The following is a 27,372-nucleotide window of genomic DNA, read 5'->3' on the forward strand; positions in this document are numbered from 1 at the left end:
AATAAATATACTGTTTCATGACAAAATATTACATTTTAATGTAGGAAAAAAACTTCACATGAAATATGATTTCTGAAGTGATGTTTTCAGGGCAAAAGAAACGATTTAATTGTTTTTTGCGTCCAACTGTAATATTTTTTTTAATTACAATATTCCACTTCTGTGAACAAATATACTGTCACGACAAAATATTACATTTCAATGTAGGAAAAAAAACTTCACATGAAATATGATTTGTGAAATGATGTTTTTAGGGCAAAAGACACAATTTAATCGTTTTTTGCGTCCAACTGTATTTTTTATTCTTTTTTAATGACAAGTATTCCACTTTTGTGAGCAAGTGTTTAGTAGCGTTTTAAACTTTGGCAAAAATATGATATTTCAATGGGAAACTACAACATTCCACAGCAAATCACTTTTGTGAAACTGGGTGTTTGAGGACAAAATGTAACATTTAATATATATATATTTTTTTTGTGGTCAATTGTCAAATTCTTACACTCAAACGGAACGGCCCAATTGGGATGAATACAACCCTGAGACCTAAATAAGCTGCCTGAGAATATTCACGGGCTCAAATAAAACATTTTCGTGAGCAAATGTTATTTCTTTTCTTTTAACGTCCAAATGTTGCATGGAAAAGTCAACTTTCCTGTGCAAATATCTCACATTTGTGAAGGCCGGTGGTGGTTTGAAGGCAAATTTGGCCTACCCGGTTTTTTTTCGGGTGAACGAGGACATTTTTGGCCCTTTCGCGAGCAGATTTTGCGGTCACATTGCATCCAAAATCGACCCCCCCCCCCCCACCTTCTTGCGCGCAATCGTCACTTTTCGCCGCTCCTTCCCGTCCGCGCACCTGCGCGGTGATGCAGCCGCAGCATCTCGGCTCCCCGGATGGCGCGTTCGCGCGCGCCTCGGAAATCACGCATTCCCGAGATAAGCCCACCGTCTCCGCGCGCGGCGGCCTGGCGCGCGTGGCCGGGATTCCGTCAAGCCGTGAACGCGTCGCCGCTCTCCTGTTGCTCCGCGAGGAAGAGGAGGAGGATGGAGGGAGGCGAGGGGAAGGTGGGGGGGGGGGCCCGGTGATTTTCCACTCGCGATGGTATCGCTCCGACACCCCCCCCCCAAATCGGAGGAGACAAAGTTCACGGAGAGGAGCTTATAAGGAGGGCCCGTTTTTTGGGAGACGCTCACGTCTCAGTCTCGACACCGGAGGACAAAGAGGGACTTTTTCTTTGGCTTTTATTAATTTCACAAAAAATAGAGAAAAGAAGACGCCCCCCACCTCCACCCCCCCAAAAAAGGCATTAGTAAAGCACACGGGCGCAGCAGGTAAGCATATATTTCATCCTCTCTTCCCCGCAATTATATTGGAGTATTTGTCCTTTTTTCTGGGGGGAACAGTGAAGGCAACATGCGCCGCTTGTTCGCTCGTTTTATTTTTTAATTTCGTGCCGTTTCCGAGGCGCGACATTGAACGCACCACGCGCCGGTTTTTCTGCTCATTGTGTTAAATTGTGTCCCTCGTTTTTCGGTGGCGTGACGGTGAACGCAACACGGTCCCGCTCGATGGTTTTTCTTTTTCTTTTTTTTTTTTTTTTTTGGCGGCGGGTGACATTGAACGCATCACGCGCCAGTTGTGCGTTCATTTTGCATTCTTGTCTTTTTCGGGGGGCGGAGGGTGACATTGAATGCAACACGCGCTGTGCCTTTATTGAACCGCGAGGTGTCCTTTCTATGCAAATGTATTCTTTACCCGTGATGAATATTTATATTTTGTAGCCACGCTAGCTTCTTTGTCTTCACTTTTTACCCCCCGTTGGCGTCTTTTTGCCGCCAGGTTAAAAAAAAAAAAAGCGTGATTTTTTTTTTTCCCCCCTCATCGTTATTAACCTATATATGTATGAATTTGTATATATTTTTTCAGCGAACAGTTTTCAAATGTTTATGATGATTATTGTTTGCCGTGTTGTTAAACGGAGCTTATATGCGGGCACGCGTGCGCGCACGCACAAAAACGGCCAGAATGAGCACAAGAAAAAAAAGATGCTCCACGCACGCGCGCGCACGCCGGTCTCTCTCCCTTCCCCCTCCCCCGTCTCTCCCTCCCTCCCTCTCTCTCTCTCCCCCTCTCTCATCGTTCCCTTTCTTTCAGCCTCTCCGCAGTTCTCATTTTTATTATCATTTAATGTTATTTTGTCTCTTTCCCTTCAATATTATGCCGTTCTTTTTTTAAAAAAAATTCGTCTCTCATCATTTTTCTCTGATTCATTTCTCCAGTCTCTCTCCTGCCTTTTCTTTTTCCTTTCGTCCATCGCTATCCAGTGGCGGTTGTAGACCAGTTTTAGCGGCGGCGGCGGCGGCGTGGGGGGTGGGTGGTTGGTGGTGGTGGTGGGTTTTGCAGCCTGGGGCCGCACCCCCTGGAACTTCAGTCGCAAAAGGAGGAGGGGGGTGTGCTGACCCAACAATTCCTTAAACAACAACGGGGGTGGGGTGCATTTTAAAAAACATTTTACAACCATCTCAACAATATCAGTCGTAAAACGACTAAGGTGGTGCGTGTTTTTCATTTCTTGGCCTGACCAGAAGCAAATCTAGTAGCGGGGGTGGGTGGGATAGGTGGGTACCGAACCGCCATTGTTATTGTCTTTATCTGTTTTTTTTTTTTTTTTTTTAAATTCAGTTTCTCTAATTCCACCCCCCCCCCTTCAATCAGTCTTGATTTCCCTTCAGTTCCTCATCGCCTCCTCTTTTCCTCTCTTTCTTTTCCTTTCCCATCACTTTTTTCGAGACGTTTAACAAGTCAAAGCGGCAGTCAGAAGGAAGATCTCTTGTATCAGCCAGCAACAGGCGCCCCCCCCCCCCCCCCCACGACGATCCGACCCCGGCCCGGCGGAGGAGCGTCCCCAACGTCTGCGTGGGAGGACAATAGCGCTCAACTTGACTGCGCAGTTCCACGGCAAGCGCGATGATAGTCACGTCCTCCCCTCATGTTCGCAGTTGTTGTACAATTTAGGAGGGGATTCATAAAATATTGAATATGTTTTGACCTACATCTTGCGGATAAACCAGTTTCAGCAAGTTTCCATGTGTGTCTGTTGCAAGGATACGTAATCATAAAACGATGCGTATAAGAGCAGTTTTGATATGCGACAGCTGGACATTTTCTTTTCAAAAGAAGCGACGACGCGTGTTCCACTAAAGTGAAACCGAAAACGTTTCGTAGCATCCGTTGTGCCGGTGCGCGCCCCATTTTTCAAGACAAAACTCTCATCACATGTGTTGTTACTGCTTTGGGACGTCAAGAACTCGTTGGCGACTATTTGAAAGTCAAAACAGTGCGATGCATTCCCGGTAAACGAAATGGTGGCAGATCAACAAAACCGTCTTCCCGCAAAAAAAACTGCGGGGGCCGGACCCAAATGCAGGACTCCCGGTCAAAGGCATGATGTTCAGTGGGTTTTATTCTAAACTCAAGTTGTGCGCGACAACACAGCCCAAGGAGGCAGGATCCAAAAAACAAGAATCAATGTCCGATAGATAACTAAAGAGCATAACAAAAATGGGACTGGACTATAATGGTGCAGTGACCAAGCCACGCCCCTCCTGGTATAGTGATCCAGTCCCGCTCATGACAAAAACCAAACAAAGCAGACCCAGAGGGGTCTTGGGACTCGTGAGATGGTCCCGCTTGTTGTGTTGGCATCAGCGCTGCTTAGCTTAACGTACTAAAGTAACCATTTCGGGATGTTTTTTTTCCTGAAGTCGTCCACCTTGGTCCCGTGCGTCCGTCGCTTACTCGCACATGACCGAGCCTTGCCGAGTCAAAAATCCCAGAATTGTCGCGGCCTCTGGATCTGGACGAAACCGCAGCGCTCTGTTCTTGTACTGGATATTCTTTTCGTTCGGACGCTCATTCTGGACCTTTGCCTCGTTTGTTGAAGAACTCAACCCTTAACGTTCTCGGGTGTGCAATCGCTCCTCTTGATTGTTAGCCTCGCGTTCAGGGAGGTTCCGCCCTGAGTCCTCGAGATGCGGGACCTCGGAAACTTCTGTGAGGTGGACCCGCCTGAGCTGTGCTCTTTGAGGCCTTTCTCCTGGGTCCTCAATCTTTTCTTCCATGTCTTCATTTCTGTTTTTGAGGCTACCAGCGTTAGCTACAAGGCTAGCGTCAACGTCTTCTGCCCCAGCGATGCCAGTTCCTGCGGCTTTAACTTTCCTCACTCCAACGTCGATCGTCAACCCGCCGTCAAATCCGCTGCAGATTTAACCTATTAAATCTGAAAGATCCTCGAGAACCGGCCGGGGATCGACGTCCTCCTAGCATTCGACGCTAGCGTTCTGGGAGGTTCTGCCCTGAGTCCTCGAGATTCAGACCTCGGAAACTTCTGTGAGCTGGACCCGCATGACCCGCCTGAGATTTGCTCTTTGAGATCTTGCTCCTGGGTCCTCAAGCTTATCCCCAATGTCTTCATTTCTGTTTTTGAGGCTACGAACGTTAGCTACAAGGCTAGCGTCGGCGTCTTCTGCCCCAGCGATGCCAGTTCCTGCGGCTTTAACTTCCCTCACTCCTCTGCCGATCTTCAGCCCGCTGCAGATTTAACCCCTTAAATCTGAAAGAGTCTCAAGAATCGGCCGGGGTTCACCGTCCTCCTTAGCGGCGGCGGCGCTAGCTTCGCCCCCCCCCCCCCGGCGTTGCAATAACGTTCATTTTTGTCCACCCTGCAGTCTCGCCCTCGCGAATTCAGTTTTCAATGGAAAGGATTTGCCACGGCTTTTACCTGCAGATGCCACGACGGCGTTTTCGGAGACGCCTCAGCTCACTTCGGGTGTCGAGCGCGTACGTCTGTTGTGGGAAATATGTCGAAATATGTCGGCGTGGCGGGACATCGGAGCGCCAAGCACGCCGTCACGACCATCAACATTTTTGCCGATTTTAAGACATGATACGAAACAAAGCATTTACTTGATTCTCTCACCCTCTCATCCTTCTTCCCATGTGCAGAAATCTGTCGACTTCCGTTATGAAACATCGGCTTGCTTGCGTAACCGCGCGGTGCCCTAAAGTGAAAAATGTGTGCGTCAGCAGCGATACCTGACCTAGCAACACTCGGAGGTAGCATGCTTGCCGGCGCGAGGGTCGCCACGCGCACGCGAATGTTCCTCGCCAATCGCAACATTTGCCAGATGTTCGGATTCAGCTGAAGTCTGAGGACAGCGACCATTTGGGGCAAAAACCGTTTGGAGAAGAATTCGGATCGCTCAACTGAGATTTTAGTCCGATCGCCAAAGGTCAATTTTGGGGTTCGCCCACTCCAGTTCCCAGAAGCTCAAACGCAAATCGGCTCGTGTTTGTTTTCATTCAGAAAAATATGAAAATGTCACAAAATTTCTTTGGTCCTCTTGTAATATGAGAACTTTATTCTCGAAGAATATGACTTCAATCTTGTAGCGGACCAGTTAAAAAACATGAACTAGGATGTTACTTCATATTTTTTCCCCCCGAAATATTCAAGTTTCATGTTGTACTATAATTTAAAAAATGCCTGTGCAATATAATTTTTTTTAATTATTTGAAAAAAAATACTGTAAATTAGTAATGACAAAAAATAAAAAAAGTACCAGTAGGGAACTTGAGAATTTAAAAAAAATTACATTGAAAAATCATTAAAATTGGAATACATCCATTTAAAAATTAATTTCAAAAATATTCTTTCTTTCCTCTTCTTGAAGCCTTCAGTGACACTTTTTTATTTCCCGTCAAATGTTTACTCAATGACGTGAAAATTAAATTTAAAGAAAAAAAAGAAGAAGTTATCCTTGACCAGGTTTATGGTTTTCGAAAGCAAAATGTGCAATCAAAACAGGCGGTTTCTCCTGACCAAAGTCTGCTAGCTAAAATGTAGCAAAAACGCCATAGACGGGCTAGCGGTCCACTAATGGCGCATGCAGCAAATCTCTCGGCTGTCTTTTCTGTGGGAACAAAGACTATTTGACTTATTTTACTACTGCTGGCGCTTAGTAGGGCACCTTCTCTGCCTTTTACTCTTTTTTTTTTTTAACTCTTTGACTGCCGGACATTTTCAAAATAGAATTCTGGATATTGCATTATTGTTTTCGAGCATTTCGACTCACCTTTTATCGTGTTTTCTGTGGCAATATATGTACTGAACGAGAAGAAAAGACTTTTCCCTCCTTTCAGTGGCTGGTTTTGCCCCAAAACACCAGTTTCTGACCCAAAAGTGGAGACAATGAGCTTTTTGTGAAAACGTAAATCGAGTGACTTTGTTTTTTTTTAAAAACAGGACTTAAAATGGTATTGGAATGTGAGGCGCCAAAACTTGTTCGACTCCTGACATGTTAGTATTTCTCTCCCTCGTAACGGACGTGACGAGCCAAGACGGAATCTTGGACTCAACGGTGCCGACATCGATGCCAAAGCGATGCAAATGGCGCCCCCTGGAGGCGCCTGTCGCTCACGACGGCGGTTGACAAACCCGAACGTCACAGACAAGCTGAACGAGACCCGCTGAAAATGGAACCTTCCAACCGGCACCAATGAGAACAAATGACGGCGTTGCTTGCGAATCGCCGGCGCTCGTTAGGGCTCGTTCGAGATCAAAATCTCCTGCAATTAAAAAAAAATAGTAATAATAAAAAGGACCACAGGGAAGAGGAGGAAGACGATGATGATGATGATGACGATTGTGGAGCCGTTCGGTCCAGTGGAACTAAACGTGCTTAAAATAGTGGAGGGTCTTATGTAACAGCTTCGTCACACACACACACACACACACACACACACACACACACACACATCCTCCTGCGGTTCTTACGGCTCGGTGGAATTCGTTTAGTGCAACATTAATAAATGAATAATAAACTCACGACATGGAATATGCGCTCGGGTCGTAGTATAAGCCCACAATGAAATGTGACGAGTTCCTCAAGACCAAGTGCGACAATTTTGTTTTTCTTTTGAAGAATATAATACAAGTTTAATTTGGTCGTTTTACGATTAAAAAAAAAATATATTGTCGTAATAGTTTGGACTATTTCTCCCAAAATATGTCTTAAACCTTTCTTCTTTCCAAAAATCCCTTTTAAGTGTTGCAATGTTAGAAGTGTTTTTTTTTTCTTACAGATATTAATTTGATCCTCAAATATTTAAGTTTTTACTTGTTAATCTTATACATTGTCTTTTTTTCTTAAAACTATTACAAATTTCATATCACAATTTTGAAACGTTTTATAAGAATAAACTTCAAGTAAAATTCAAATCTCTTAAAAATACAAATTATTTTTCGAAAATGCAACTTTAAACTGTAATTTTGTGATTTTTTTTCTTTGAAAAAATATTATTTTAATCCCCTCATTACAAGTTTTTATGTAAAAAATTTTAACTTTAGTCTCATAATTTTATGACTTTTTTTAAAAAAACGTCGTGAAATACGATGAGGTTCTTTCTTTAAAAATTACAAATTTCAAATCACAACTTTGAAACATTTTATAAGAATAAACTACATGTAAAATATAAATCTCTTAAATTTACAATTTCTTTTTTGAAAATGCAACTACAATCTGTAATTCTATTTTTTTTCCTTTCAAAAAATATTATTTGAATCTCCTCATTGCAAGTTTTTATTTTAAATGTAACTTTAGTCTCATAATTTTATGCAATTTTTTTAATAAAAAACCTTGAAATATGAGGTTCTTTCTTTAAAAATGACGAATTTTATATCACAATTTTGAAACATTTTATAAGAATAAAGTAAAGTAAAATATAAATCTCTTAAAATTACAATTTCTTTTTTGAAAATGCAATTTTAATCTGTAATTTTGTCAATCTGTAAATTTGTGATTTTTTTCCTTTCAAAAAACATCATTTTAATCTCCTCATTGCAAGTTTTTATTTAAAAAATGTAACTTTAGTCTCTTGTGTTTTTTCCTTAAAACCATTACAACTTTCATATCACAATTTTGAAATATTTTATAAGAATAAACTACATGTAAAATATAAATGTCTTAAAATTACAATTTCTTTTTCGATAATGCAACTTTAATCTGGAATGTTGTGATTTTTTTCCTTTAATAAAATATTTAAATCTCTTCATTGCAAGTTTTTATTTTAAAAAAAGTTAGTCTTAGAATTTTATGACTTTTTTTTAAAAAAAGATCTTGAAGTATGATGAGGTTCTCTTTTTTTTTTAAAAAAATTACAATTTTCACGTCATTTTGAGACTAACTCAAAGTTGTATCTTGTCATATTACAATTTATTTAAAAAAACACTAACTGTGATTTATCTAACTTTTTTTTCCTTGGGAAAATACAATTTAATTTTGAAAATGTTTTTCTTGAAAACACAACGCAATTTATTACAATGATTTTTCAGTCTTGATAAATTGTCTTTTTTTTTCTTGAGGAAAAAACCCAACAACTTGTAATATATTATATTTTTCATTTCTATTGACAAAATTGCCAAAGATGATTCCGTGCCGCTGGATTTCAAGAAATTTTCATAGTGCTGGATTTCTTCCTGGTGAGCATCATCCGAACGTCATTCCTAGCAGCAGCAGCAGCAGCAGCAGCAGCAGCAGCAGCAGCAGCAGCATCGTAATAGGGGAGCGTTGATTGTTTGAATGCATCCACACGGTTGGGTTAGAAATTAACCATCAAGAAGCAGGTCAAGCTCGTGCATCATTAACTTGACTTTGGGAACCTGACGCACACTAAATACGTTCAACGCCTCAACTCCCGCCCTCCCGTACGCATCACGCAGACGTCATACACCACGTGTGTCAACAAGTTGTGGTTTGACGCCGCCCCACAGTGGCATGAATTTAATATTCAAAGTCACCACAATGTGACAGTGGCTTACAATGATATTTGCAACTTTTTAGGAGTAAAACTGCACTACACTCAGCCTGCTAAACAACTTTTTCGTAATATTGGTTATCGCAGTGGTTCAAGTATTTTTTTTTGCGGTAGCACTTGGTGTCAACAGTTACAAAGTAAGTATCTGATCCTGTGGAAGCTCACTATCTACAAAAATGTCAGGAAAAGCCCACTAGAACATCTGAACTTCATCGACGCTACTCACTTGAGATGATAGAAGTTTGTGCTGACACGAGTTTCAATGTGATTGGTTCTCTCTAACACTTAAAAGAGGGTGTGCACACTTTTGCAAGTTTAATTTTTCATCTGAGGTACAGTAAGTAATGATGGAGAATGTTGGTCTCGATCTTTCTAGATGACATAAAGGTGGGATTTGACCTGGGGTGTGTCGACTTATTATATCCAGCGTACATAGAATATCCCCTTGTTCACGTAGCGTCAGTTCCCGGTAAAAATCGAGCAGACGTGAGATGTCGCGAAGGCGTCAAACTCGCGTAGCAAAAGGCCAAAACGCTTTGACGCCGGCAATTAAGAAGGTTTTTTTATTTTTCAAATCTATTTTTGAGGCGCGTGAGCGTAAAAATAGTCGAAGTCGCCGTCTTTGTAGTGCGAAACTTTGACCGTTCTATATTTACCACGACGCCGTCGATTGATCGAGCGGCCGGCGAAAGATTTTACGACGCGACGCCCTCGGCGTCGACTTTGTTCTCAAAAGAAAGTTGCAACTACAATTTTGTCATGTTGACTCCCGCGACCAAAATATAAATACATACACACGCAACTTTAATATTCTAATTATGATACTTTGTTTTTCGTGGAATATTGCGGCGTTTTTCGTGAACGTGAAAGATCTGATTATCAAGAGTCAAAGAATTAGCAGCGGAGTCCCCTAACAATGGCAATGTTCCATCAAAAGCAGTCCGGATGATCGGCGCCGGTTCCTTTCTGGCCGCATTCCGATCGTTGTTGTTCTTTTTTTTTGCACGTCGCCGTTGACAGGATGGCCCAGAAGGAGAAGCTCCAGTGCCTGAAGGACTTCCACAAGGACACGCTGAAGCCGTCCCCCGGCAAGAGTCCCGGCACCCGGCCCGAAGACGAGGCCGAGGGCAAGCACCCGCAGCGGGAGAAGTGGGCCAGCAAGCTGGACTTTGTTCTGTCGGTGGCCGGAGGATTCGTGGGTTTAGGGAACGTCTGGCGCTTCCCGTACCTCTGCTACAAGAACGGCGGAGGTGAGGCCGCGACAAGGGTCGGCGGCGTTCTATGTCGCCCCAAAAGCATGTGGAATGCTCGTCGCCAGTGCGCGCAAGTCTTGGGACGCTGGTCTTCAGTTCCGCCCCGTCCTTTCTTGCCTTCCAGGTGCTTTCCTCATCCCCTACTTCATCTTCCTGTTCGGCGGAGGTCTCCCGGTCTTCTTCCTGGAGGTGGCGCTCGGCCAGTTCACCTCCGAGGGGGGCATCACCTGCTGGGGCAAGCTGTGCCCCATCTTTACAGGTACGGAGAAAAGAAGGTGGGCGCTTTTGGGGTCTAAAGCGTGACAGTGTCGACGTAGACAATCGTGCGAAAGCGTTCTCGCCGTAGGAAAGCGGTCGCCGCCATAGATCTTCTGCCGTGAGCCTAGTAGGGGGCGCCTGGCAGTTGAACAGGTGCTGCGTGTCGCGTGGCCCGGTGCCACAGTCCGGGCAGAAGTCGGCAACTGTGTCGTGGAGGCGGTGTTTGTAGCTGTGCTTCCCGAGGAAGAGACCCTCCGTCGTCGTGAATCGCAGCCGGGTAGCCCCCAAGGACGATGTTAGGCTTGTAGGTCAGCCTGGTGTTGGTGACAACTGATGTGTGGAGTCCAGTAAGTCCGCGCTTGTATTGTTGGTCGTCTAGCCGTCCGTTGGTGCCGACGAACTGGTCTATGTCCGTTTTCCAAAGAGAGACGTCGTAGATTTTGAGACGCTGCGGTCGGACGCGACGGACCAGGTCGCCGTTTGGATGACCCGGTCGCCATTGAAGCGAATAGGATTTCCCGACGAATGTGCTTGTCAGCAGCAAATCCGCACCCCCGGGCGGTCAAAGACTCGTCAACCCTTTCCGGCGTCGACAAAGCCAGGAGTCAAGAGTCTCGTTGGCAAGACAAAGTCTCAGTCAACCGGTAGTCAAATCTTCAATAGAATCGAGGTCATTTGGACAAAGTAAATCTTGCAAGAGGTCCGTGCCAAAACTGGTCAGCAAAAAGGGTCAAGGTGCTCTGAATGAAGGTTAGGGTTAGGAATTTGATTTGGTTTAGGGTTAGGATTGTTAGATTAGGTGTCGCGTTTTGGTTTTATCAGTCTTAAGGTTTGGAACAGGGTTTGGATGTGATCTAAATGTTTACATTGGACTAGGGTCCCATTTCCCATCGATTCATTTATTTATAAAAACTACTTTTGGAAGTAGTAAGAACCAAAATAATCGATGGAAAGGAAGTACGTCTCGTCGTTCTCAAGGTCAAAGACCTCAAACAGTCCTCGGGTCGCTCCCGCTCCGGCGTTCCAATCGCTTTGTTATTGTTCCAAGTTTCCCGTTTGACCTACGCGGTCCTCCTCCGACCTCGTTAACGTTACTGCGTCTTCCACATTTTCGGTTCTCGACGAACGCCCCCCCTCACCCCACCCCACCCCACCCCGCTCCGATCAGGCGGCCGCTGCTTCTGTTGCCGGGCAACGCCGTGGCCTGGATTCCGACTCGGAAAAACGGCTTCATGTGAGAACACCGATTCGGTCCTCGCTGGGCCGAGTCTGTCTCGCCGTCGCCCTCACAATTGTCTTCCTTCCTTACTGCCCCCCCCCCCCCGCCCATTCCAAAGTTGGGTCCGTTCGGTTTTTCCTCGTTAATATTCATGTCGCCCGTAATCGCTCCTTTCAATATTGACACGGTTCCCGGTGTCACGGCTCGTTTTATCTGCTTGGTTTCAGTCCGCACTCAGGGCGACGTCCGCCGCGATGTACAGAGTGTCCCGGATCACGGGTTGCCAGGGCAACAGCGCGGCAACGCATCAGAGCGACGGGGGCGGCTGGGAAAAAAAAAGGGAACGAGAATGAAAGAGCGGAGAGAGGGAAGAGGCAGACGTGGTTTTCGTTTTGTGCCTCGCATCCGTGCTAGGCTAGCGTTAGCGACTGGGTTTGGGGTGGATGTTAATTGGTTTGCGTCCGTTGGGAAGATTTGATTTAGTTGTTGGTGTTGGTTTCGGGATTAGGATTCGGGTTACGGTTTGTGTTAGCAGGTGTGGTTTTTCTTCAGTGCTACGTTTTGGGTCTGGTTTCTGGTTTCATTTTGAATTACTTTTAAGGTTAAGTGTTAGGGTTTGGGTCACTGTTGGTTTCTTTGGATTAGTGGATACGGTTTTGGAATCGGGATTAGATTTGTGTAAAGGTCTGGGTTGGGGGTAGTGGTCTGGGGTTAAATTTGGGTTTAGGATCTGGAACTGGATCAGGGTTTTGTTTTTTTTTATTGGGAAGAGGGTTAAATTAGCCCCTGGGTTGGGGTTCAAGATCGTGTCCATGAGTTTAATTTAGTAAGTAGTAAAGAAATGAAAAATGAAAGGAAACATGAGATCAGTCAACGATCCCCGCGATGGACAAAAACTTTTTGTTTAACATTCACGAGGGCACCGTGTGTGTGTGTTTTTTTTTTATCGCCATCGAACCGTGAGCGGAGGTTCAGAAAAACACAAACACACAAACACACGTAGACTTGGTCACAGATGGCGCCAAAGACCTTGAAGGGCATTCTTTCGGACCGCCGGCCTTGGCGCGAGCGCAATCACAGGCAAACGACACATTTCTGATCAGGATTAGGTGAAGATCATCAGTAAAATTCCCCACAGTCTCGGTCTCGGTGTTGTTCATGGGCAAAAGGTCGAGGAAATTCCGTCTTACGGCTAAAACCGATAGCTAGTTGCTGTGGTTTGGAGCCACTCAGAGTTAGCTTGTTGCTACACCTCGCTCGACAAGGTTTAGCACCTCGGGCCTGCAACGAGATTTGTCACAGGACTTCGAAGACCAAATGACAGTCATGTCGGGGGGTACTTGACGAGCAGATCAGTCTTGGAGAAGCGGTGCAATCGAAGTCCACAGAGAGAAGAACGGCGGACTCAGAATGCAACTCTGTGGGAACTTGCGACTTAACATAACTTCACAAGACGTTAAATCAACAATCCTGACTCTGGGGCCGTCGAGTCCAGTGGCTTTCCCGACCTTGGTCTCGGATCTCATGTTGAAACGCAGTTAAAAAAAAAGGGGGACTAAAGGAATGAAGACTGGATTCTGGTTCTGCATTTACACGATTGGATCAGGAGAAGAAATTAATGAGTACATTTGGATGTACTCTCAAGATGGTCACCGCTGCGATGCGGTTTCTGGGTTTAGAAGAGGTTCCGGCGTTGAAGCCCTGCCAAATTCATCAAGGGTCGTTTTCCCTGAAGTACTCCTGTCCTCGTTTTTCATAATACCCTCGCCAGAATAGATTTCTCCACTCCGTATGCGGACAGCTCGTCGCGAGTGATATCTTCTAATATTAAAAGCAGCGGTTTCGGGTCAGAATATGTAATTAGCTCTACGTGTAAACCAGATGACAACAAACGTTTTGGTAACTGGTGATAGCATCGGAGAATTGGTTCAGGTCTTCAGATTTGTGGTGTCCAGGCACCATGTAGCAGAGACTTTAGACCCACACTAAATAGCGGTAATGGTCTGTCATTGCATTCATCGGTCCTACTGTACATAAATTCTATGTGATGTCCCAAAACCCAAAACAGGGTCGCAGTTTTTCCGTTCCGTTGTGTCGAAGGTAATTTGTATTTCTCGTGCTTGCAGGAATCGGGTACGCTTCCATCGTCATCGTGTCCCTGCTGAACATCTACTACATCGTCATCCTGGCCTGGGGGGTGTACTACCTGTTCCAGGTACCGTATAAATAACATCCACATAGCGAGTAACAGAGCGGCTTCCGTGTGTGCCCGATGGCGGTGCACAGCTGTGCGGCGGTTTCTCAAAACTCCCGGTATTACGTAAACCCGCTCCGGGGCAACTCCTGCAGCCTGATTTAGTTCAGGTTTAGCGCCAAAATGTCTCTCAAAATTCAAGATACCACACAACGAGACTTTGTTTTAAAGCCTCTGCCTCGCGCCTTCAGTGTTTCCAGCCCGAGCTGCCGTGGGCCAAGTGCAACCAGCCGTGGAACACGGATCGCTGCATCGAGGACACCTACCGCAAGAACAAAAGCCTCTGGCTGCCTTCCAACTTCTCCAACTTCACCTCCCCTGTCACAGAGTTCTGGGAGTACGTACACAGTCGCATTCGCAATCCGGCCTTTGGTAGGGGAAATCCAGTGGTTTGGATTAACGATGTATCCAATCGGTCATGTGATGGTTGTGGCCCGCATTCGGTGGCGGGGGAGGCCTTTAGCCTAGCTTCGGCGTCCGCCGCCTGGAAGGACGCTCGCGGCCGCCGCCGGAGCTTGTGGCCCGCATTCGGTGGCGGCCGAGGCCTTTAGCCTAGCTTCGCCGTCTAATGCTAATGAAGCGGGCGGAGGCCGTTAGCCCCGGTCGCCGAAGCTAGGCTAAAGGCCTCCGCCGCCGCCGAAGCTCAGCTAAAGAAGAACCATCCGAATATTCAAGCACTGGATTTCCTCTTTAAGGTTAGGGGTATGGGTTGAGGATTTGATTTAGGATTTATATTTGTTGGTTAGGGTATGGATAGGGTTTAGGTTTGTGGATTAGAGTTGGGTTTAGGGTTTGGATATGCGGGTTCAGTTTCTGGTTTGAGTTAGGATGTTTGGTTAAAAACAAAGGCTTTGAGTTGGGGGTTGAGTCCTGGATGCGATTTAGGGTTTGAGGGTTGTTTTCGGGTTTAAGGTTAGGTCAGAGAGCAAGTTTCCGCATTTGGCGTTAGAGTCGGGGTTTTGGGTTGAACTTGATGGCGTTGTGGAATCAAGGTAGATCGAAGGTTTGTGGATTTGGCTGAGGTTAGATTTTGTGGGATAAGGTACGGGTTTGTGCTTGTGTTAGATTTGAGGCTTCAATTTGTGGTTATGTTTTCAGCGTAGCGGTTTGTGCTAAGTCATCCCCTAATCATTTCTGTCCTTGACGGTGCAGACACAAAGTGTTGGGGATAAGCAGTGGCATTGAGCACATGGGCCCCATCAAGTGGGATCTGGCTCTGTGTCTACTCCTGGTCTGGGTCATCTGCTTCTTCTGCATCTGGAAGGGCGTCAAGTCCACCGGGAAGGTCAGTCGCGGCCTCGGAACCGCGTGACGAGGGTCGGCGGGGCTACGAGGACGGCAAAACCGTCATCGTGATCTTGCCCTCAGGTGGTCTACATCACGGCCACGTTCCCGTTCGTCATGCTCATCGTCTTGTTGATCCGCGGCGTCACCTTGCCCGGTGCCTCCGAGGGCATCAAGTTCTACCTGTACCCCGACCTCGCGCGCCTCAAAGACCCAGAGGTACGTGGTACCATGTTACCATGCTACGGCGCTACAATGTGACTGTTAACTACCTAACCGTGCTGTGGTACAAATATTTTCTGGTTTTGGTTTCTGGATTACTTCGTGAGGACGCTACCGCGGCTCAGCTGTCGAAATCTGTTGTTGCGTTTTGCGGCAGGTGTGGATCGACGCCGGCACCCAAATCTTCTTCTCCTACGCCATCTGTTTGGGCGCCATGACGTCCCTGGGCAGTTACAACAAGTACAAATACAACTGCTACAGGTCGGTAGGGGGCGCTGTAGAGGAGAGCTGGTTTTTGGAAATATGGGGATTGATCGATCGATTGATTGATGTGTGCCATAGGGACTGTTTGCTGCTGGGAGCCCTCAACAGTGGTACCAGTTTTGTGTCTGGCTTCGCAATCTTCTCCGTCCTGGGCTTCATGGCGCAGGAGCAAGGGGTGGACATTGCAGATGTGGCAGAATCAGGTACGACGGTTCAAAAACCGGAACCTCTATTTTCAGGAGCTGGCAGCGTACGCTGTCAGGCAAACAGGTGGATGAATTCAGACACTAGGTGGCGCGCCAAGCCACCAGTGCCGGTCACGTGACGCTGATGCCACAATCCTGTGCCCCACCCCCCAATTTCCTGTTCTCAGGTCCCGGCTTGGCCTTCATTGCCTACCCCAAAGCCGTAACCATGATGCCTTTCCCCACACTCTGGGCCATCCTCTTCTTCATCATGCTCCTGCTGCTTGGCCTCGACAGTCAGGTTAGCGACGTGCCTCCGAAATCAAAACGCAAACAAAGTCCACGGAGTGGAATCATAATCGTCATTATTACGGAACGCGCCATTATTTGGTCGATCTTTCTTACGTCCAAAAATGCAAACATTTTGTCATCAAATCTTTTTTAAGTTTGTTTGTTGAAGTTTTAAAATGACAAGCTTTGTAAATGCTAACATTTTTTATAATTACAATGTTTGAAAATGCTAGCCTAAAAATGTTAGCATTGTAATATTTGCAGATGAAATCATCCCCTAATGTCAAATTTTGAAAATTTGTGAAAATATAAACATTTCATCTTGGACCAAATATCAGTATTAAAAAAAAAAAAAAGGAAATCGTAAACACGAAAAAAAATGCTAACATTTTCAAATGATTTTTTCTGAAGTTGGTAACATTTGAAAATGCTAGCATTCAATGATGAAAATGTCTAAAAATGCTAACATTTGAAAACGCAAGCCTTCGACCCCAAAATCAAAACACAACAAAGGCCAGTGACTCCATCCATCCATCCATCCATCCATTTTCTTTGCTGCTTATCCTCACGAGGGTCGCGGCGAGTGCCAGAGCCTATCCCAGCTGTCAACGGGCAGGAGGCGGGGTACACCCTGAACGGGTTGCCAGCCAATCGCAGAAGCCCAGTGAGTCGTATCTCAAATTAAAGAGCTCTTGAGGGGCTTTCCAGATTAACCGGTTAATCCATTTTTATTTTTGGACTTTATGACAAATTAACATGATTTTCTACTTTAAAATGCTAGTTTCACATGCAAAATCAAAAATAAAGCCAACCCCATCAAGTCATAATTCATATTAAAGCGCTTTTCAAGGGCTTCCCGGACGCGCCATTATTTGGGTTCTGGTTTGTTTCCATGCTGTAACGCTACACTGGATTAATTTGGTTTCGTGCTTGAAAGAAATGCTAGCATCACAGGTCCCAAATCAAGTTTGGACAAACTCCATCGAGTCACATCTCATATGAAACCTCTCCGCGTGGGCTTTCGTGGTGCGCCATTATTTTATCGAATCGTGATAAAGGAACACGAGCTATGGACGGGAATGTCCCTTCACGTCGCTAATGAGGCTTTTGCCCCGCCCCACAACGTCCTTGGCGGAGGGAATACAAGTTGCAATGAACTGAGTTTGTGTGTGCGCAGTTTGTGGAGGTGGAAGGGCAGATCACATCACTGGTGGATCTGTATCCGTCCTTCCTACGGAAGGGTTACCGCAGAGAGGTCTTCATCGCTATCATATGCTGCATCAGCTACCTGCTGGGACTCACCATGGTTACCAAGGTAACGCGCACACAACTGCAACCGATAGCACGGCTTCAATCGGTAGCAATGAAATCAGATCAACAGCTTGCCACGTTTGGAGGAAACTCGCTTGTTGCTGTCTTTTGAGTCCTCACGTGGGTACCGAAGGAGCGACTTTCGGCTTTTCCCTGTCACTTGCATTCATTTGTAATCCCGCCTCGGGACTGGGAATTGAACCTGCGGCGTCAAAGGCAGCAGGTGTACTCCTGCGCTACCGCTCCAGCCCCCTAGTTGCTCTGGTACCACGTCATTCACTGTCAATGACTACATTGTGAACTAGTTACTTTGCAACACTGATACGACGTTGTACAAGATTTACAATACGTACTATAGTACTCCCTCTTTTTATGGTTTTATTTACCCTAGTACTATAGTACTCCCTCTTTTTATGGTTGTATTTAACCTAGTACTACAGTACTCCCTCTTTTTATGGTTGTATTTAACCTAGTACTATAGTACTCTTTTTATGTATTTATTTAACTAGTTACTATGCTATACATGGTACTCTATGACTACATTATTCTGGCGTTATAGTACTGTTACTATAGTATGATATTATGAGTTACTATGGGACCATGTTACCAGATATCTGCGTTATTATGTTAATATGTTACTAGTCATCATGATGTATCATGCTACTAGTATTTGCATCAATGCTGTGTTACCAGTTCCTTTGGTACTATCTTACCACGGTACTATGTTACTAGTTACCACAGTACTATGTCACTGTGTTACTATGATTGTATGCGACTGGTTACGACGGTACTATGTTACTAGTCGCTGTAATACCATTTAGTGTGGTACTACCTTACTGTGGCACGATGCTAAACGTTTTCATGGTACTATGTGATCAGTTACTAAGGTGGCGTGTTAGTACTTCCTGTCACTATATGCGTAATACTATGTTACACACCACTGTTACTGTGTTATTGTGGTACTACATTACTATGATACTGTGTGATTTTGTAAATACGGAACTAGCTACTAGTTATTTGCTGTGTGAATACCAGTTGCTATGCCTCTATGTTACTATGGTACTATGTTCATTGTTACAATAGTAATGTTAATGGTGACAAAGGTACTATGTTACCGTGTTACTAGTTACCAGGTTGCTAGTGTCGCTGCGTATCTCAACGCGGGAAGCTGCGAGCGCTCTGTGAATGCAGAGGTTAGCTTTTGGGCGAATTCACTAGTTCGCCATCGCCGAGCTAATCGGGCGTCGTAGTCGCGTGGCCGCCGTCACGTTTGACGCAGGACAAGATGGCTCCACTAGGCCCGCTTACCGGGACGTCCAATCGGGTCACGGCATCGCGCGCCGCCTCCCGGCTCGCCGCTTCCCGCCCGCGCCGCCGAACTTCTTCGGCGGTCGAAATCCCGCTTGATGTTTGACGCTTAATCCCAAAGTCACCTTGAATATTATCTGCGCAATGACGTACACTCCCATTGACGGTTTGCACATGTTTTTTTTTTTTTTTGTCATGTGATCGATCCCGAGTAGATGGAATTCATGAAAACCTTCGAAGCAGCAGAAATATTAGAAATATTTATTATATATATATATATATATATATATATATATATATATATATATATATATATATATATATTTTTTTTTCTGTATTTCCTTTTTTTTAATCCAGATCTATGCCACTGGGCTAATTCTGTTAACATTTTCAAACGTTAACATCTGGAAAACAAAAAATCATCAAATTCACAGTTCACAAATGCTAATATGTGAAAAGCAACCAGGTTGGAAATACTAATATTGGAAAATGGTAACATTGGAAAAAATGCAAAAAAAATATGATAAAAAATGAAACATTGTAAAGCTTGAAATACTCACACTTGAAAATGGAAACTTTTGAAATGATTTCTCAGTGTATCCTTTTTAAATGCAAGCATTACGTAAAAGCAATCGCAGAAATTGCAAGCATTTATTGAATTAATTAATTTTCTTTATAAACGCATTTGAAAGTACGATCATTTAAAAAAAATCCAACGTTTGAAAAAGCTGCTGTTTAAATGACGTTATCACATCTTTATTTGTCATTTTTGCATACCTGTCAACTCGTACGGTTTAGCCGTAGTGCACGCAGATTTTGTGGTGACTCTTACGTACGCGGCCGTATATCGCAAATCATACGAATTCTGAAAATTTGGATGGAGGCTGTAATTTCGAGGCGAGAAAGTTACACATGAATACAATTCTGAACGCAGTAATGCCACTAAATAGACTTTGATAATTAGACAGATATTCTCATTATGGAGATCTACAATAAAAAAATTGTGTTTTTCCCTCCGTTATTTTGACATATTATTTGCCTCGGTATGTTTTAAGGATTTTTTTGGTAGTTTATACAGGTTGGCGCTCCGAAAAGTTGACAGGTATGTTTTTGCAGGTGCGTACGTGAATGACTTGTTTTTTTGTTTTTTTTTTTTGCCTGGGTCGTCGTCGGGATGCGCCGAAGCGAAGCCGAACGTAACGTTGTGTTGCGCTTTTGTGTTTTTGTGTGTGGTTAGGGTGGCATGTATGTGTTCCAGCTGTTTGACTACTATGCAGCGAGCGGTGTGTGCCTTCTGTGGGTGGCATTCTTTGAATGTGTAGCTGTTGCCTGGGTTTATGGTGAGTACTGCGAACGGGGCCGCACCTTCACGGCAACCCGAAAACCTCGAAAACCGCAGTGGCGCTCAACCGTAAAATTAGACAAACAAACAGAAAATAGTAAACGTGCAAACCGCGCGAAAAGCACAAAAGCCTGAAAATGCTCACGTTTCAAAAGTGCTCACATCTTATCGTCGTGATATTGAAACATTTTTTTTCAAATGCTCGCTTCTGAAAATACCAACATTTGCAAATTCAAACTACCGTAATTCCCGGCCTACGGAGCGGACCAGGTTACCAGCCTCACCGAGTGCACTTGTAAAGGAAATACCATTTGGTACGTACATACGCCGAAGCTGTGCACACATTGATACCTGCATTGAAACACGAGATAGTGACAAAGAAACACGGTATACAGAAAGACTATAATGCTAGCGCAGCGGTAACGCTAGTTCTAACACTAGCGCTAATGCTAGAACTGTGGTAACGCTAGCACTGTGCTAACCGTAGCGCTGCCCTGACACTAGCGCTAACAGGCCCAGTTAAAATAAAACTTACCGGTAAATATCACTGAGATACGCTAGTAACACAGCGCTAACGCTAGCGCAGCGCTAACAGGGCCGGTAGAAGTCCCTTCCTCGACACATATGTTCCACCATTCATCCTTAACTTTTCCGCTTGAGTGTCCCCTTGCGGCCGTTAGGAAAAAGTGCACAAATTAGCCGCATCACCGCATAAACCGCAGGGTTGAACGCGTGTAAAAAATGTCGCGGCTTGTAGGCCGGAAATTACGTCATTTAAAATGCAAATATTTGTAAAATACAGTATGACCATTTTAAAGTGCTGACATTTACAAAAAAATGCTAACATCTGAAAATGTCAACATTTGAAGATGAAAACATCTGGAAATATTACATTTTGAAATATAAATAAATAAAAGAAACAAAATAGTGACATTTGAAAATTGTAATATTTGAAACATTTTTCAATTAGATTTTGAATACGCTGACATTTAAAGAGGTCACTGGTGGTGTAGTTGTACTCACGCTTGAATTTGATATTTACAAAAAAATGAAACATTCTAAAATGACCATTTGATAAAAGTAGTATTGAGAAATAGTAACATATAATAATCTTAAAATTGGAAACTTCTGACGTTTGAAAATCAAATGAATCCCAAATATCATTTAAAAAAAATGGATGACATTGTAAAATTCCCAATTTTGAAAATGCCAACAGTCACGAATGATTTTTAAAAACAACACTTTTTGAAAATCAAAGTATTCGGAACGTGCTCCAATCTCAAAATTATGTATCAATGTAAACATTTGAAAATGCGATTGTCGGAAGGTTAAAAAGTGAAACTACAAAATCTGGCGTTTGTGCAGGCGTTGATAACTTCTACGATGCTGTGGAGGACATGATCGGCTACCGACCGAACCCTTGGATGAAGTGGAGCTGGTCTGTCATCACTCCCTGCTTGTGTGTGGTAAGGCGCCCACGTTGGCTCCCCAAAACAGCCGCTCGCCGCTACTTTTCGCCAGCCGCAGTTTTGGCATCAGAACTCCAGGGTAACTTTTTTTTCAACTAATGTTGATGCTTAGTACCACAAAAAATCCTTTATGATGCGACAGTTTGAAATTTTTGTACAGATTTCAACAAGAATCACGGACGTTGAGACGTAAGAGTTGACTCTGCGGGCCACATGAAGTCATGTGGCGGGCCAGATATGGCCCCCGGGCCTCGGATTTGACACCCACACTTTACGCTACCCACGTGGTGCCGTTCAAACGGCGCCGGGTTGCCCGCGGGGCACATTTGTCAAACGCCGTCGGCGAAATTCACGCTTGTCAGCCATTGTAATTAATAACAGATCCCTGTAGATGGCGACGTTGCACCGTTTGCGGTGTCGTGTCCAGTTCGGGGCGTTAGACACCTCAGAACTGAGCGGCAAATATATATTTATGGTTTTTTTTTTTTTTTTAAAAAAAAACACCTTTTGCCGCACACGGTCGTAAGTAAAACGTTCGACTCCTGCCGTGCGGCGTTCTTTGTGGTACATCTGAAAAAGAAAACGTTATTTCCGCATCATAAGCCTCTCGTACATCTTGTTTGAGGGGTCGCAAAAACTAGTAGCCTCAGTAGAAAACTGGACCTTTCTGGAGAACCCCCACCCATGTTTCCGCTACAAAAGAACACAAAAATTCTTGAAGGTCAACGTCGTGCGGCGTGAGCGACGCAAGCTTCGTCCACAAACGCGTCGTTTATTTATTTTGTGTGTGTGTGTTTGCAGAGCTGCTTTATTTTCTCTCTGGTCAAATACAAGCCGCTGACGTACAACAAAGTCTACGAGTACCCCGACTGGGCCATCGGGGTGGGCTGGACCTTGGCCTTGGCGTCCATGATCTGCATCCCCATGGTGGTGGTCATCAAGATCATTCGCTCCGACGGGCCGCTCATCGAGGTGCGTCCAACATCGCGTATTGTTTACGCCATAAAATAACGAATCATTTTAATCGCAACATAACAACCCGACGGACTTTCCCGCAACACATTTTTCATTTTTAATGCCACGTCGGGCAGTCGAATGAGTTTTTCTCGTGTGTTTCCGCAGAGGATCAAGGCGGTGGCGGCCCCGGTCCGCGGCGGCGCCAGTTCCCGCCCGGCGGACCACCGCCGGCCCGGGGACCCGGCCTACTCCGTGGACCCCAACGGGAACAAGGGACTGCTGATGAAGGGCCCCAGCCACACCATCGTAGAAACCATGATGTAAAAAGAAAAGAAAAGAAAAAAACGAAAGCGGGGCGGAAAGCTCTCCATGAGATCGCGAACCCCCCCCCCCCCACCCACCCCCGCCCCAACCCACCTGCCCCCAACGCTCTTCCTTAAGCTAACGCTAACTAGCCGCCTTCTGTTTCTCCGTCTGTCCCGTTCGTCCGTTTTGCTCTCTGGTGGAATGAGGAAAAAAAAAAAAAAGGGTTGAAGGAAGAAAAGAAAACAAAACGTTCTCTCGGATCTTTTTAGGAATGGAGGAAGTTTCTCTTCTTGGGCCGGACAAGACGGCGACCACGGAGTCCTGGTATCAAAACGTCAAAGTTGGACTGAATCCCAAAAAGAAAGCCCAAGTACGGCAGGAATGTTTACGGCACACAAAGTTTTTCAAGTGTACCCCCCACCATCCCCAAGCCCCTCCCCCACCTCCAATGTCCAAAGTCCGATTTTGTGAACTCCCGAGCGCCGTTGCCGAGAACCGGAACAAACCCGAAAATGTCGAGCCCCAAAACAAGCGAACAGAAAACCTTTCGGTTGAAAGCGGGAAATTTTTCAAGCAATTCCGGTTGACGGAATTTGGATCAATCGGAATTATGCCAACGTCCGCTGATGCATGAAAATGTCTGAAAAATTCTTGTCGTGCCCAACATGGAAGGAAAATCAGTCGAATCAAATTTTTTTTCAGTCTTCGCAGTGGATTTGCTCAAAATCGGAATTAGGAATCAATTTTGGTACAAAATGATTTATTCCTAGGGTTGAATTTTTTTTAATGCAAATCCCGCAGAAAATTCTGCCGCATCCGAATCTTGCCTCGTTGGTTAAAAGCTGCAGATTTTTGTCTGCCCATGAGCAAGGCTCGTTCTTTCGCCGACCCCTCCTCGGGAATTCAACCGCGGGTTGTAATAAATCGATAATAACGCTAAAACTGGATGAGCGGCCGAGGCTCTGTTGAACGTGACGATTTTTTTTCGGCAATCTCACCGTCGGACCGATTCCGCCTGGGAAATTCAACCAAATCGGAAACAGGGAAATTTCACATATTAGTAAACTGTACTTGAATTCATCTTTTCTTTTTTTTTTTTTTCTTATTTTTTTTTTTAGTAATTCTTCCAAAGATGTTTTTGTGGACCAAAAATTTGTGACATTTCAATGTATTGATGAAGTGATGGAAACAATTTGTCGACGTGTAATTAATTCAGTATGCAAACCAAACAAATATGAGAGATATTGAAGTAAATAATGTGCCACCAGGTCATCACATTTTCAATAGTTGCTACAATTCGCTGTGCGAAATTCACCGTCTGTGCCCCCAGGCAGGGTTACTTCAGGTCAGAACCAAACCAGCCAATCCAGTGACTCTTTCTTAGTATGTGACGTCACGTGACTAAGAAAGCATAACTGCGATTGGCTGGCTGTTCGGTTCTGACCGGTGAACTTCACACAGCAAATTGGAGCCGGTTGAATTTTTAACATTGAAAAGTTGCGGTGAAATACAACTATTAAAAATGTGATGATTTAACATTTCATATTCAAACCCTGTTTTCAAATTCAAATCCCGGTGGCACATTATTCACTTCCGTATGAGAGCAACAAAAGTTCCCATTCAGAAGTTTTTGGTAACCTTGGTGCACCAAACCAAATCTTTTTTTTCGCTGCGCTTGCCAATGTTTTCATTTTTATTTTTTAAATACGCGACACATCAAAGCTGTGAATAAAAAAAAAAAAAAACCCTCGACCCCCCCCCCCCCAAAAAAAAAAAAAAAAAAAGAACGTGCTGAATGTGTACTTCGGACAAGTCCAAACCAGCATCGCGGTTGTGAAAGCGGACTTGACGAAGCCCGAGAGGACTGGACCACCTGAGCCCTTTGAAACGTTTGTTGGCGTCTTCGCCGTTGTGTTCCGCGCTAGCCGACCCGTCTCGTGACCTCAAGCTCGATATCTCGCCGTTCCGGACCCGCCTCCGGCCTCCGACTGGACTTTTTCATTTGTAGTATTATCCTTCTTCTTCTTCTTCTGATGAGTCCCTCCGTCTATGTACTCTTAGGACTGTCGTGTACTCGTATTTGCTGTGGATGAGTAGTTTCACGTAGGCCGACGACCTCGCTGCTACGCAAAACGGCCGGGACAAAAGTATTGGGACACTTGTCGCCGAGCGGACTCCGCGCGAGGCTGTTGCCGTGGCAACCTTCCCCACCCACCGCAGGGAAAAGGAGCAAATGCGCGTTTTGGCAGATTTGGACAAAAGTAGTAACAGTCGAAGGCGACGCTTTAGGAAAAGTCATTGGGCAAAAAAAAAAAAAAAAAAAAATTGTGATTAAAAATTGTGGACAAATGGGGAAAAGTCATTGCTTGATTTGGACAAAAGTATTGGGACAGGGAAAGGGACAACGGGGGAATTTGAACAAAAGTATGAAGACGATAACGTGAAGAAAATCTTGGGGAAAAGACATTTAAAATGAATGTAGAAAAATGTGGAAATTTGGACACAAGTATAAGTACAAGCTAAAAAAGTAGAAAATAATTTTAGGGGACTGTTTTTATATTATTATGATGATGATTATTTCATCGAACGTTTGCTCTGTTTCTGCACACTATTGAGCACAACACCGCCTGCCGGATGCGGTGGGGCACTGCCCGACTTGCCCCAAACGTAAAATCCCTTGGAAGCATCGCAATACTTTTGTCCATAGAGTTGCCTTTTGTTTTTTAATTTTTAATTTTTATCTTGAAAATCATCCATCATGCTAGCGTCCCATTTGCTAACATCAACAAACGACATTTTCCACGACGTCAATCTTGAACAATTCTGAATTTCCTTCAACAAAAAGTGAGCCCATCACTCTTTAGCCCCCCAAAAAATGAACTTTTATTCATCAAATCAAATCAATTTATATTTTTCAACATTTTTTCCATCTAATCGTTCACACCATGACATTTTCTACCCTCCCTAAATGATTCCTGATTATTTTTTTTCCCAAATAAATATCAGATGTCCCCTTGAATAATTTAGTCATAACTCCCCAAACGAACAGCTCATATCATCATTTTCTCCCGAAATGAATTGCTAATATTTTGTTTAAATAATTGATTTCTTTTTCTTTCCTCAAATAGTCCATATAAGATCATCCTCACAAATAGAACAAATTATTCATTTTCTTTGAAAAAACTTGTCATGTTTTCTCCTGCAATAATTTCACTTTCCCTCTTTTTTTTCCTTCCATAAGTACTTCCTTTCAGTAATTCCTTTCAAATAATTCCTCCAAATATTACCGTTAATTATTTTCTCCGCAGAGATTCAGCAGCCGATGTCATTTAATCTTTTTCCTCAACTAAAGTTTTTTTTTTTCCCTCCAACAAAAAGTTCCAATCCTATTTTTTCCGCCCTCACTTTATGATTCAATTTTCCCCAAACAAGAAGACGACATCCAAAAAACTGCTGAAATTTTTACATTCCCACCGGGATCCCGAACGCCACACTGTCTGTCGCTAATATCGCTAACCGGCGACGCTAACGACCAAACGTCAAAACTTGAAATATTTGTGCATTTTTGGTGCTCACATCTTTACCAATTCCTCTTTTCTTTGTTTCTTTTTTATTTTTATGTTCCAATATCCTTGCACTCAATCGCGTGCAGTTACTAGCGCGGTTTTCCAAAGTGTTTTAATTCACGTTTGACGAGCTGCGCGATTCCCGCTCTGTGGACTCGGTGCTGCCCCCTAGCGGTCTCTTTCCATTCTTTCGCTTCACTGCGCCTCGTCAGCTCAAGCACATTTTGCACTCATCATCATCTTCATCATCACCCCCCCCTACGGTATCCATGGCAACGCTCGTCTCCACAACCTGATAAAACCGTTTTGAGCATTTCAAAGGTTTCATGAGCTTTTCTTTCGTGTTTTCTTCCAAGTCATCTGTAAGCTTGGAGGGGGAAAAAAGTGTTGATCAGGTTTAATTAAAAAAAAAATGTAAATGTTGTTTTTGGTTGTCACTTGATTAAAAATATACAGTATACATCCCAGCGGTGTGTCCTGCATTTTTTTTTTCGTTGTCATGTCATGAAAATGAACAAAAAGTGAGGGAAAAAAACAGCAAAGTGGGAAAATATTATGCAAAAGCATTTGGATAATAATAATTTGCAAAAAATGTTTTGAGAATGTGAATAAATAAAAAAAACAAGGGACCATTTTTTGTACAAAAATTTTGGGACAAGCGGCTGACTAAAATGTGAAATCATTGTAAAAAAAAAAAAAAAAAAGGATGAGGGTAAAAAAGAAAAAAAGAATGTGTCCATTAGGACAAACGTACTGGGACAGAAAAGAGAAGAAATTGATAAATTGATTATATTCAGATGACCAAAAGAGGCCAAAGATCTTCAGTCTTGGGACAAAATAGAGGAATATTTTATTTTTTAAAAAATTTACACAAGCACTGAGACAAAAAAGAGGAAGAAAATATGTGAATTTGCATAAATAAAAGTTGGGAAATTTGGAATAATTGGACAAAAATGCTGAAAGAATTTCACAATATGCTGTAAAGCAGAAAAAAAGAAGAACATTTGT

General features: G+C 44.1%; 1 protein-coding gene across 1 annotated transcript; it reads left to right on the top strand.

The window, feature by feature from the left end:
- The first annotated feature begins 1,220 nt into the window (after positions 1-1,220).
- Positions 1,221-26,831, top strand: slc6a6b (solute carrier family 6 member 6b). The gene is made up of 15 exons (XM_061832317.1): positions 1,221-1,332; positions 9,896-10,125; positions 10,253-10,387; positions 13,732-13,820; positions 14,051-14,196; positions 15,012-15,144; positions 15,228-15,362; positions 15,523-15,626; positions 15,708-15,832; positions 16,003-16,115; positions 17,283-17,420; positions 19,962-20,064; positions 21,432-21,532; positions 22,337-22,507; positions 22,658-26,831. Exons 2-15 carry the CDS (start codon positions 9,897-9,899, stop codon positions 22,814-22,816), a joined length of 1,881 nt encoding a protein of 626 aa, XP_061688301.1. The 5' UTR covers positions 1,221-1,332; position 9,896; the 3' UTR covers positions 22,817-26,831.
- Positions 26,832-27,372: the final 541 nt, after the last annotated feature.

Source organism: Syngnathoides biaculeatus, chromosome 10 (genome assembly GCF_019802595.1).
Source record: "Syngnathoides biaculeatus isolate LvHL_M chromosome 10, ASM1980259v1, whole genome shotgun sequence".
Lineage (NCBI taxonomy): Eukaryota > Metazoa > Chordata > Actinopteri > Syngnathiformes > Syngnathidae > Syngnathoides > Syngnathoides biaculeatus.